This window comes from Lycorma delicatula, chromosome 1 (genome assembly GCF_047948215.1).
Source record: "Lycorma delicatula isolate Av1 chromosome 1, ASM4794821v1, whole genome shotgun sequence".
In the NCBI taxonomy this organism is placed as follows: Eukaryota; Metazoa; Arthropoda; class Insecta; order Hemiptera; family Fulgoridae; genus Lycorma; species Lycorma delicatula.
Genome location: NC_134455.1, coordinates 294,183,066 through 294,197,167, shown reverse-complemented (window position 1 = coordinate 294,197,167; position 14,102 = coordinate 294,183,066). Strand labels below are relative to the sequence as shown.

The 14,102-nt window shown below is 29.2% G+C and overlaps 1 protein-coding gene across 1 annotated transcript in view; it reads left to right on the top strand.

The window, feature by feature from the left end:
• LOC142332906 (centrosomal protein of 120 kDa-like) overlaps nucleotides 1–14,102 on the top strand; it is a 113,521-nt gene that overhangs the window by 63,418 nt on the left and 36,001 nt on the right. The window contains exons 10-11 of the mRNA XM_075379604.1: nucleotides 4,101–4,224; nucleotides 11,076–11,179. Of these exons, the coding sequence (XP_075235719.1) occupies nucleotides 4,101–4,224; nucleotides 11,076–11,179 (228 nt within the window). The remainder of the gene's footprint in view (nucleotides 1–4,100; nucleotides 4,225–11,075; nucleotides 11,180–14,102) is intronic.

The following is a 14,102-nucleotide window of genomic DNA, read 5'->3' as shown; positions in this document are numbered from 1 at the left end:
AATATGGAAAGTTTAAGTTATCAATTTACTGTGCTTTAGTGGTTTATATTTCATATAATATTAAATTTTATTAACACAGTGAACAATATGTTAATTTTCAAATATAGAATTTTCAAAAAAATTTATATATATACATACTGCACCATGACAATACTTTATATATATAATATTATTATGGTGCAGAATCTAATCACCACTCTCCCATGTTGCCAGGAAATTTTGTTGCATACTCCAATGCAAACTTTTAAACATATCCAGATAGAAATGCAATTCACTTGTCTAGGAGGAACAAATTCAATATGAGCAGTCCCATTCACTTATTCAAAAAAGTGAATCAACATTGTCTTCATGTTACATTGAACTTGCTGTGCTTCTTTTTGGTCTTGATGAATTCTGTGCTTTTACTGGCTTAATCAGCCATCACATCTTTTGAAAGAAAATGATTATGATTTCGAAGTTGGTCCTTCAAATCACAATACACATTTAACAAGACTGGTTTTCTAATTAATTTTCTGTGAGCAACTGTGAAACAGATTTTGTAACAGTGTGTATTTTATGTTGCTAGTCATCTGTTAAAATTCGTTGGCATTTGATGACAATCTTCTTAAATTGCATTACAAACATTTTTGGGATTTTATCATTTCTAATAGTGGAAGCTCAGCTGATCTTGGTGGGTCTTCAATTGACATTTCTGCATGTGAAAACCACTCTAGGCCTGTGTATTACTTAAAGATTGCTCTTTGAATGCGTTTTAAATCATTACTACTCTTTTTGCAACCATTTTCCCTAAGATAAAACAAGATTTAACATAGAATTTCTTCTCTTTATGATCACCCATAAAAATCGCAGAGTACTATAATTAGTGAAATGTATTTGTACAGAAGAATGCCAATTGGCAGACTGTTTAGAGTACTGTAAGCTGTAAACATGCAAAGTTTATTGACAGAATTTTTAACTCTTCAGATTGTATGCCATGTACAGATTCTGGTTATTTTTTGGTACCCTCTCATACAAAGTTTATATTTTCTTAAAGCGAAAAAATTGAGTTATTTTTATTTTTCCTGCCATTATAACTCTAGAACTATGCTGAAAGATCATATGGTATAGTAAGCTGCAAGGAAAGTATGGTAATCAGTCAAAAAATAGAGTATGGGTTTTTTCATTTCTTGATGTTCCATGACCCAGGGACTCAAAAAAAAAATTGAAGGGTAATGATTGTATGTATGTAAGTAGATGTGTTGGTTTGCTTGAAGCTTAATAACGTTTGGCTGTATGAGCCAATTTTGATGAAATATGGCACAGAGACTCACGTATATGGAGCAAATTGTTGGTAAAAGTTAGAAGTCTATATTTCCAGGGGTAGGATAGTTTCTTTGGGGACAATTTTTTTAAACATTTTGCTAACATAACCTTACTTTATATTAAGCTCAGTACATGCAAGCTTATCATACAAGCATGCAAGCTAAGATACAAGCTTATCTTACAATTTAAAAAAAAATTTCCCCAAATTCTCTCCCTTTCCGAGAAACTGAAAAAAGTTATTTTATTTATTATATATTTTTTAACCAACTCTTTTTTTCTTCCTACGCATAGTAGTAGTAATTCACCTACACCCACCAAAAAAGAAATCTTAGTAACTTTTTATTGGTTGTACATTTTTTAGAAAAACTTTAAAAATGTTTTTTTTCTTCATTCAACATAGTAAATGTTATTCTTATCAATTAAATGTATATAATTAACTGTTTCAAAAGTGTTTTAAAACTGCTGATTTTTTAAAAAGAATGATGATATTTATATAAAAAAATGGAAAGTTTATGATTTTCACACTTCTGAAAGAAACACATGCTGAATTAGCTAATTTCATAACAATAAAAATAAATAATGTAAAAATGAATAACAATATAAAAATAAATGTAAATATTTTCATAACTTGTATGGAAAGCAAGATGATTTTGCCACATGGCATGTTATCATGAACTCTGGTTATGACATATATTTTTGACTGTGAAGGATTTTATATGATTGCCAGTTGATTAAGAACAACAATTTAATAAATGTCAAACCTTGAGAGGAGTCGTGTTGGGCTGTACTCAAACCAGGTGCAGGGTCTACGTTAGGAGCTCTTGATTTGGCTTTGCTGCTAGACTGATGTTGGCTCCTTGTTCCAACTGACTGAAAACTAAAACTAAAGAAAATAAACTGATCTGAGTTGATCAGCACTCCTCTGATTCTGATCTCCATCCAGCTCATCCTTCTAATTTATTCTGATCTTCTCAGACTGATTTTCACCACCTTGTATAGAGCTTTCTCATGTATGAATGTTTGTGGTTTTGATAGATACTCCCAGTGAATTAAAACTGAGTTACTACAATCACCTGTTGATGCACTTATCAGAGGCTTCTGTTGGACGCTTTGTGATGCATATCATGCTAATGGTCATGCATACGACAATATATTATAAATGTAAATTTATGCAAAATGAAGTTTTTCATTTAATGACATCAAACTTGTACAACATTCGATCATTGAACATATTATAAATGTTTTTTTTTTTTTTACATTCTTTCAACAACGTAAGTAGTTCATTCTCAGGTTTTTTACCAAAGCTAATTGATCTTCCTTCCATTTAACATAGTAAATGTAAAAAAAAATGAAAAAAATTTGTTGGAAGATGATTTTGGGGGTGGGGAGCAAAAAAAAGTAAAAAAAATTATTTTTTCTATTTTTTTCATTACTTTTTTGCTATATAAGAATAAATAACCAATACCAAGAAAGTATAACAATTTTGTTTTCAGTTTTTGTAATTTAAAAACATTATTAAAAAAATACTTATTGTATGCAAAAACATTTTTAATTGTTAAGCCATTTTAAAATAAATTAAACAGTATGAAGTTACACATTTAAGATTTAGTATCAAATATTTTATAAAAAAATCCATTCTAGGATAATGGCATATCTATTATCTTGTATTAGCTTACCCAATTGGTACAAATATTTAAATTAAATTCTTTCACACAAAATAAAGTTTAGCTCTACTATTTTAATAAACGGCATGTTTATAGTTGAAAAACGTTTTGCTATGTGAACCTGAATGAATGTTCACAACAAAAAGTACTAGGAAAGAGATGTCTCTCTTACTCAAAAATTCACATTTAAACATCCATATTTATAATACTGTTATCCTTTATACATTAGGAATTTGTGTAATAGTTAGTTTTCTAAATTGCATCAAATAAGTTAACAACATTTAGATATAAATTCATCACTTATGACTTGTTTACCTTGACTACTATTAAATCATGGGTTTAAGAAAAATTTATATTTTTCATAAATTTCTAAGCAACTTAGATTTAAGTTAAGTTTTAAAATGTTCAATGCTGTTTTCTAAACTTAATGCAATTTGGAGAAAATTAACAAAGACAGATTTTAAGAAAATTAAGAAAAAGGTATATTGATAAATTAACAGTTATTATTTTTATCCTGGAAAGTTCTTTCTTTTTTTATAAATACTGCCTCATCATTCTTTTACTCAAAAACAAAAAAAAAACTCTTAGAAGTAGATATTTTTGCTGCATTTGATTTTGATGAAAATGGAAAGGTATCTATAGAAATTTGGGCTTCTAATTGTAATTTGTTGTAGTTGATTGTGCTCCTTAAAATTGGATGTGGATGTGAATTAAGTTTTCTGACATACATTTATGCTATTAAAAAAACCTTTCAGTTACTTTGCTTTTCATTCAAATAAAAAGTTCTGTTTGGGTAATGTTTTTATGATGAAAGACGAATTGAAAAATTAGTTTCTAAATACTTTTTTAATGAAAATTTTGAAAAAAGTTGTTACAGGTGGGTATTATACAAGAATTGTTTGTAGGTTTGTAATAGATGAAAAAATTATTCTGTTAAAGAGATGTATTAGCGAATATCAATGCTTTTCATACATACACATTGATAAACAACCCCTTTCTGATTAAATTGTTTGAGCTATATAAAACAAATCCAAATTGCCATTTTTTTATGTATACTACTGGTTTCTTTGTCATATAATTAATTTAATTTTGTTAGTTTAATCATTTATTGATATTAATGATCAATTGTTGCAGAAAGAATGTGCTTATACAGCATCCTTGGAGGATCAATCTTCAGGAAGTAAAAACCAACTTGGTTTATTGAATGTAACTATGTCTCTTAAAGATTGTGGAATAATTATTAAACAAGCTTCATCAGGTAAAAGTGTTAAACATAAAATTGGATATATATATATATATATATATTTATAAATAATAGCAGTTATAGTCGTATATTTTCATGTTGCATTCTGATGATCTCTGTTCGTGCATTTTTTTATATTGCTGTAAAATGAGGAAAAGTAATGCATTTATATACACTGTATAAAAGTTTTTAATAATATTGAATTTTTGAAAAATTTATGTATGATTGAAAGAAAAATGATGGTTGCTAGATGACAATAATGATAATAATAATAGCTGTTTCACTAATGTAAAAAAATTCTTTTTTCTGAGTGGGGACACAATGAATTGATTAAAAAAATAAATAAATAACTTCTTCACCATTGTATTGATCGAAATACTCCAGAAATTTTCTAGTAGACTAAAATTCACTTCATTTATCTATAGTTTTCAATGAAAACTTTTGTTTTACAAAAGTTTTATTAAACTTCCAGAAGCTTTATAAAACTTGTGAAAAAAGCCCAATTTTATTGGGTTTCAGTTGTTTTTTAATCTATAGATTCAAGAAAATATAGTAGTTCTATAATAATGGCTAAACTTATTAGAAATTTAAATAAAAATAAATAAAACTAAAAGAAAAATAATCCTCAATTATGCAGTATTGTTTAGGGTATGATTGTAGTGAGTGCCCTATTGTTATAAGCAAATATTTGTCAACCAGTAATGTAATATTACTTTGTAAAGCTAGAAAGCTGGAATCTAGAAATTTGAATTTGTTTGGTGGATCAGTTGGAATATGTTTTTGTAAGCAGAATTGCTAATTGCTAATTTAGCAATTGAGGCTTTCAAATTGATAGCCTCTATTGCAAAATTCAATTTGAGGAAATTAGATATGAGGATGTCATTCTGGACACTAGTTATATAGATCAAGAGGAGTATTGAAATGAATATAGTAAACAAGTATACAATTTATCAGTCTGTAAACAGAGAGATTCACTACATAAGAATAGGAAATTGAGAGTAGGAGATAAGGAGGTATTATGGATACTTTTTTCTGGGTAATAAAAAAAACTGAACTTTTTCTTTTTTTTCTTAACTGGTGTTCTCATTATTAACGGTTTGTAAAATGTTATAATGTTTATAAAATCTTAGTAATCAAAATTCAGAGTTTTGAACTTTTGATGTTATCTTTTTTTTCAAATATGGCTTGTATAGGAACTTTTCTAACCTCTGTCATATTTCTCAATAATTCTAATATAACTTGTGCTGTTAAGGAGCATAAAAATGGCCATCTCTGTAGAGTAACCCTGGCATGCACAAGTGCCTGATACAAGTAACAAATTGTGTTATTGTATTAATAAAAAATTGGTAAAAGTTAACAAATTTTGGGTAATATTTATCTTAGACATAGTGTTATTTGAAATCAGTTTTATATAAGTTGAAAAAAATATTAATTTTTCATGTAATGTATTAAATGAAAAGTCATATTTTTTGGATGGTGATTATAATTTCGGAATAGGTTTGGTGATTGAGTTACACTGAGATTTATGTTGTGGTTTGCTTTTGCTTAAACATAGGGCAAAGAATGAGAGAGGATAGGTCCTCATTGAATAGAAATACAGGATTTGTAAGAATAGAAGGGATCCAATGGTAACTTGACTTATATTGCTTGGCATTAGGGTGGACTGTTTATGTTAATTACATTTTAATCAGTTATATAACAATAATAATCTGTACAGCAATCTGTAAAAGAATTTATATAAAAACAATAATAAAAGAATGTATTGTATTTAAATTGAACTTTGTTTTTTCTCTTTTTATTGTTGTGGCAAAAATGAAAAAAAATTTCATTCCTTTCTTTTAAAGTTTCTGTGTGCTTAATTATAAATATTTTTTTTTTTTAAAGTAATATTTACAAAAAAGGCAGTAAAGAAAGCTAAAATAACATATTTTTATAAAAGTTTTGATAAATAAAACATATTATTCTGGAAAGTGTCCACCAACTAAGACCTATTCAAGATCAGAACCTATGATTATTAACAAAATTGATATTAACTCCTGGAATTTGTATTTTTTCTAACTCAATGCACTGCATATTCTTTGTATCCAATATCCTTTATCCATTCTTTGATGTAAACTTTTGCCATAAACAAGATTTGTTTAGCTTTAAAAAACGATTTAAGAATGTTAAAACACCAGGTTCTGGTGGCCTATTGAATAAATTCTATAAAAATATCCTGGAAAATGGGAGAAATTTAATACAGAATCTAAGAGAAAGTACTTAGCTGCTTGGTGTAAATAATGGTTGTTTTATATTGTTAAAAAAAATAACTCTCGTAGATTGGTAAACAGTTTCAGGAAGAAAGGGGCTTATGTCATTTAACTTTTTAGAGGTTGTTATCCAGTTGAAATTAAGAAACGTAAGAGAATATGCTGTGATTTTCAGAAAGTATTTGACTCCATAAACCATAGTATATTGTGGGAGAAGCTGTTTTTATTAGGCTTTAGTAGAAAGTACATCAGTTTTTTTATAATTTCTACACAGCCAGGGTATTTTTCAATTGCAGAATCAAAAGCATTGTAAAAAAGGTAAGAAAAGAAATGTAGAGTGTAAATCTAAGAAACTTCTTGCCATACAGGGTGTTTTGAAGGGTAACCCTTTCTCTTTTGTGCTTTTCTCAGTATTCATATATGATCTGAAAGATTATTTACAGAATTTGTGTTTTAGTCCTATTTTGTATTGATTGTGTGGCTAAGATTTATGATCCTTATGTATGCTAATAATTTAATTGGATTGTCCAATGTGCTCACTGAAGCTCAAGGGAAAATAAAGACTTGGGAAGATTTTTGTAAAATAAGTAACTTAAAAATAAATATCAATAAAATGAATGCTATAAATTAAAAAAATGGAAATGTTGCTGCTATGTTATAACTGGAAGCAAAAGTAAGTCCTTTTATTTTGTTGCGTTAGTTTTTTCCAATTCTATTTTATTTCATTTGGCATGTCTAGATAGGATAACATAGGTGTCTGATGCTGTAAGTCCGCACAAAGAATTCATAAATGCTTTCAGAACATCTCTATGAATTCTAATTACTATATTTTGTAATAATATAATTTTTTCAGCCTTTTAATACTAAGATTTGATCACTTTGGTATTTGGGAAGTATTGAAAAATTCAAGTTAAATTTTTTTAAGTTGCTTTTTAAATAGCCTTCCCAAACACCAGACTGTAAGACTGAAAACTAGTTTAAGATAATATTAAGTTTAAGATAAAATTTCAAGATTTATAATTAATCATTAACTGTTGGTTAAAACTTCTATTGATATGCAAAAATAGGTTTCAAAAATTTATTTTAATAAGATGCTGTTTATTAATCAGTCCTATAATAATTTAGCCAGTCAGATAAATATCATTGTCTGATTTGGGCTTACAATTAAAAACTGAAATCTTAGATTAATATAAATTCAGGCTACTTGAACTTGTAATGAGATCTAGCAGGATTATCTACATAAAAGATTTTGATAGATTTTTGCAATTTAGTGTTTCATTATATGAATTTTTCTGTCATATTTATTTTTAAGAATTTCTTTCCCCAAAATATGATTAACAAATCAGATAATAATTTTTACAGTAAGCATATGTAGTGTATTCCAATAAAACTGCTTATAAAAATAATGCAGATGATTGTTCACCTTGCTGTAAATAACTGTGCAGAAAACCTCTAGTATACATTTTATAGTAATACATTTTTCATGGAATGTAAAGTACTTTTATAAACATGTATAAACTAAATTTAAGTTATTTACATAATTTTAAAATTCATCAACAGAATAATGTTTCTGTAAAAGAAAATTGTATTTAACTTAAAAATGGTATTGGAAGCATTGCCATTTAAGCTGAGGTATTATGTTGAGTGAGATGAAAACAATTCTTTTATCACGTTTGGTAGAGATGGATATTGCTATTTTTTGAAGAATAAATTACTTCTTTTTAGCAAAGATTGCATATTTATAAATATAATATGGATAAGTTAACATTTTCAATTTATTAAATTACAGACTACGTGATTCATTGTATGAGTGCCAAACAATGATCTGACAGTCTATTTTTGTGATTTTTAAGATATCTTAAGTGATGATTGTATTATACTTCAGATGGGAATATATTTAACCATAATAAACATTTAATAATAAATAAATGGTATTGTTTGACATTTTTGTAAATGAAATTGATTGGTGATCCCAAGAAATGTCTTTATCAAGTAAAACATCCAGAAATTTTGTTCTGTGGAACAGAAATACTATTCTTATTATTATGGGAATTCTGTCCTTGTGATTAAGAGTGTTATTACATTTATCTGAGAAGCACAATCGAGTGTTTCACCCATATTTAAAATTGCAAGGAAGCAAGGACATTCTGTAGGACCCAATGTTCTACATCTTGAAATGAGGACTTATAATTCACATGTATATTCTTATTAAAAGATGACATTTTAACTGTCTAATTACAGTTAGTTAAGGTCTGCTTTAATAAATTATTTTAAGCAGCTCTTTTCCATATGTACTAAGTTTTTTCATCAGTAATGATTGTGTAACTAAATCAAATTTATTGAGATTGCAAAAAGTGGAATATATTTTTTTCTGTCTGTGATATCTTTTCACTATTTAAAAAAAAAATTAGGGAATGGTGGTGTCTGAGCAATTCTTTCCTGAATCAATGCTGAAAGTATGTCAATGTGTTATAAACATTTTTAAGTGTATTTTTCCTATTTTTTTCAAATACTAACAGACAGTAATGAAATATACTTTCTGAATTAAGTCCCATCCTTTTTTCAAGGAGCAGAATAACAAAGGTTTTAGGGTAGCTGAGAGATACTCCATTGTTGAAAGATTTATTAATTACATTTGTAAAAGGAATAGTCATATCTATGACTTGTTTTAAATTTGTGGCTGAACTTTCATCAGTGTACTAAATGTTTACTCATTATATTTAAAATACTGGTTTTAACTTCCTGGGTACCAACAGGAAATAAAAATACAGATTCATCAACAAAACCATTTAGTGGCCTTGTTTGAAATAGATCAATATTATTCTTACAAGGGGGTCAGTCAAATATAAACTGGGATTCTGCTTTTAAATTTATTAGTTTAGAATAAAATTATAAAACGTATTTATTGCTATTCTTCATAGTCTCACTGAAATTCTATACATTTTTCCTAAAGTGTGGGGAGCTTATGGATCCCTTCTCTATTAAAAACCTCCTAGTTGATTGTTGCATTTTTGTCCAACAGTTGGCAGTAGTATATGCAGCATTCACAGAGTGGTGTTCATGGAGAAAATTGATGAGCAATTTTCCTTCCTAATTCTAAAAAACAGTTGTGAGGATTTTTCCAGCTGATAGATATATTTTTGTTTACAGAGCAAGCCCCTCTCCATTCCTGTGTCACTTACTTGCAAACTTCAACTCAGGAGTAAAATGATTGACTCATTTCTCATTATGTGTGGCTGCTTGATGCAAAAAAATTAATTCCCTTGTTGAAATCAATTCAGGAGCCTTTGGCAAATTGCTTTTCAGACCTGTTCCTGTTTTTGGGTGAAGAGTCTTGAATTCACTTCACATGGACTTTGTGGACCCAAGGTGCTTTGTGATTATGGAATGGACACTTCCATGTTTGACATCCACTTCTGATTCAATTTCATCACTTGTAAGAATTAAAGCACTTTAATTTAATATACCAATGTAATTTAAGGTACCCATGTCTTCAATGAGGTCATAGATCAATTGAATGTTATTATCCGTCAGCTTACCCTAGAATTCCTATTGTGATTCATTTTCTACAGCTTCATGCTTCCTTTAAATTTTTTTTATCATAAATTTGGGTACAAGACAACATCATATTTTTGTCTACTCAAGTTTTTGGAGTTATCGACCTTGTTCGTGAGAGAAACCTCTTGATAATACATTGGAAAACCGACATTTATAACCTGTTGATTTGACTTGAGAAAAATGACTGCAGTTGGAGTATACATCCCTCCTCATATCTCCGCCATCAACATTCCTTCACACCAACCCACCCTTGCTTATGTGCAAGCTGTGAAGGCAGAAGTCTGGTTTATAATTGACTGACCCTTGTATTAAAAATACTATCTCATTTCCAAATTGAGTTTTACTTTTGGTAATTTACCATATTTAGATTTATTATTTGACTCTGATATTAAATTATCGTAACATTATCTTTTACCAATGTGAATAATTTCACATATTTGTAATTTTTCAAACAAATGTGGAAGTTATTAGAAAAATTATACAATACACATTTCATAGAGATTCCTTAGCTTAGAGGTAGAGATTACAATTCCTTTAGTAATCCATGTGTTGCTGTTTTTATATTTAAGTGTTTTTCTTTTACTTAAGTGCAAGTTAGAATGAAGGCCTTTTGAAAAAGTTAAGAAAATGTTAAATTTTCCAAGTTTCTTATTACTTTCCCATTAAGAAGATATTTTGCCTTTGTCACCCAAGGATCTGTCAGTTGTGATATTTGTCAAAATGCAAAAAACTGTAAATTGTGATTTCATTTCCTGATTGAATTGTCCTGCATTAAATGTTATTACCTAAAGATTTTAACTCTTAATCATCATTAACTTCAACTTCATATTGTTGAAATGTTTCAAAAGAGATGTTTAATTAAAAATGTATTATAGGATGTAATAATTAAAAGTATGTGATGATTAAAAGTATTGTAGGTTGTTATAGCTGGTGGAATATAATAAATAATAGCATATTCTACAACCCTCTTCTGGAAGATGATTATTTGTATTATTCTGTAGTTTCAAGTTTGTATTATAAGTTTTTTTTTTGTATTATCAGACAATTTTTTGGTTCCAGAAATGGGTAATACATGTCCAGTTATTGATAAGAGGGTTGCATATAGAGTCGTAGAAGAACTGGAAGATTGGAAAGAAAGGCAACAAGAACTTTTTAAGAGTGAGGTGAGGTATAATAATTAATAATAAAACAACTGATATTAACATCATGAAGCATATTAATACTTTTCATTGTATTTTTGCCAGTAGTGGAAATTTAAGTTTTGTCTGTAAATAGTATAATTTGTTCTCTTTTTTTGTAAACCGCTCATGTGTCTTAAGTAAGGACCGATGAATTATAAATAGTAGTTGGCAACACTGATTGGTTCATGCATGTGCCGTAGCCTTAAGCGGTCTGTTGGATATATCGCCACATAGCTGTCAGTTCACTGTTATTTGCTTTTATGAGACGGTATGTTAAAATGACTGTGATAATAACAAATCAGCCAGTTGTGAAGTTTGATCAGCGATTAGATTTCTAAATGCAAGAGGATATAATACTGCTGAAATTCCCCGTCAGTTCTGTAAAACATATGGGCCTAGTGCAATGAGTGAAGGAAAAGTGAGGCAGTGGTGTTGTGAGTTGAACGAAGGTTGCTCAAATGTTCATGATGAACAGAGAAATGTCAGGCCTAGTGTCTGGACTGAGATCATCTCATTGAATGTGTGAATGTAAAAGTAAGAGAAAATCATTGCTTTATGATAAGTAATCTTTCTCTAGAATTTCCATAAGTTTCAAAGACAACATAGTTGGGAATCATGACTGACACTCTTGGCTATCATCATAAATTGTGTGCATGATGGGTGCTGAAAATGTTGACCAAAATGCTCACAAAGATCACAGAATGAAATTTGCATGCTCTTTTCTTGACCACTTTAACCACAAGGGAGACAGTCTTTTCTGATATCATCATTGGTGATGAAATGTGGATTTCGTATGTCAATACTGGGATGAAACAGTAATCCATGTAGTGGCGTCATTCCAGTTCACCTAAACTGAAAAACAAGACCAAGCCCATTCTCAAAGGAAAATCATAGTAACTGTACTCTGGGATTAGAAGTGTGTGCTTTTGATTGATTTCATGGAACCTAGAACATCCATGACATCATAAATCTATTGTGAAACACTTTTCTAAACTGCGTTGTGCCATCAAAACCAATGACAGGTAATGCCTGAGATCAGGAATTGTTCTTCACAGTAATGCATGTCCACACATAGCTGCTTGCACAACAGAAACAATTCAAAATTTTGGATCGGATTTTTTCATCCTCCTTACAGTGATATTATGCCCAGTGATATCATCTGTTCCTACTCCTCAAAAACTGGCTTGCATTTCAACAATTTGAGGAAAGTGAAGAGTTGAAAATCTTGGTGCAGAAGTGACATTTCCAGGTAGCAGAATTTTATGCAGTGGGTTTGAAAAAGTTTGTTTCCAGATATCAAATGTGTTTGGAACAAAATGGTGATTATGTAAAAAAATAAGTAAATATGCAAGTACTTGAAACCATTAATAAATTTTTCATTTTTTCAACTGTTCTCATTTTGTTAGCGATTGGCTCTTACTTTTGAAATGCTCCTCCTATATCTCTTTTTTTTATAAAAAAAAATATAATATTGTGAGTTATAATTCTTTATGTTGGGACTATACAGGTAATTTTTATTGTAACACAAAAAGTGAACTATATGTGTCATATTAAGAAAATAAGTACCATTAAGGTATTGAAAAATGTAATGACAATTTATTTTTAAATAATTTTATTATTACCAGAAATAGTATACCTTTAACTACTTTTCAACATATGTTTCATCTACATTAAAATATTTGTTACAGGAATCAGTTTCCAAATACCCTTTTCTTAAAATATATCACCTGTAAAACAGCCAAAATTATATAAATTTTTAACAATGTCAAAACAGAGATTGACAGATTTTCTTACCCACAGATGCAGACATTGTACGGTTAACTTTTCAGTTAAGACAATATGATCAAGAAAATCATCCTCTTCATGTTGCAACATGTCTTTGTGAAGTCAGCACACACAGTGTATTCCAGATGGTTTCCAAAGTCTGTAACAGCTTAAATGAAATGGACGCATATATAAGCATTTCAGTCTGACACATTGAACATTTTTTCAGACACCCTCAGTTGTTCCATAATTTTTCCTTTACATAGAAATCTGTTCAGATTTCTTTGATGTTAAGAATTATCATGTAACAGCATTGAGAAATTACAGGCTAACAGAAACATGTAATGACGTACACATTTGGTCTAATTAGCTCTGTTGTAGCTTACTTATAAAATGAACAGCAGATGTAGTTCAGTTTTCCTCTATTCAGAATTCCTGTGACAATATTGATTATGAATACATAAAATTACAAAATTAATTTTAAGTTGTCTTATTAAAAAGTTAAAATTCTCTGTATGGAAGATTCACATTTAGTTAAAGACCATACATCAGGTTTACTTTAAACTTGGTGCAAATTTTATTCTGTTTTAGTCTATGTTCAGAGTAATATTGATTTACTTTTTCTTTACAATTTTTCTTTTTTAACACATTAACTGCGTATGTGCCGCTGGTGTCACATGGCAGACCTTGGGAGAATGCTCAAGCGACACTGGTGGTCCATCCCACCATTCATTTGCATATGTCTCAGTCTTTAGTCAATTCCTGTGGTATGTGTTTCATACATTGTGATCGTGTTACATACAGATGTACTGTTGTGTATGAGCCTGTTATTCCTGGATTGCAGCGCTTGTGCTCATGTGACACCGGTGTCCCAGACACAACTCGTGAGAGTTATATATTATTTCTTAGTAAATTTTAGATCTTTTATTAGTTTATCTAGTGTAATTTTAGTATTTATTATAGTGGTGGCTAATGAGCCAGGAATTTCAAGAGCATGCCAAGACAACTTATAGTGTGAAAGTGAGGATGAGTCTGATCATCCGGAATGCAGTTCTGAGTCTGAGTTTAATGATGATAATATTGTTTGTAATCCAACTAAGTCAACCAAAATTTCTTGCTTGAAACACATTGCATTTACCAG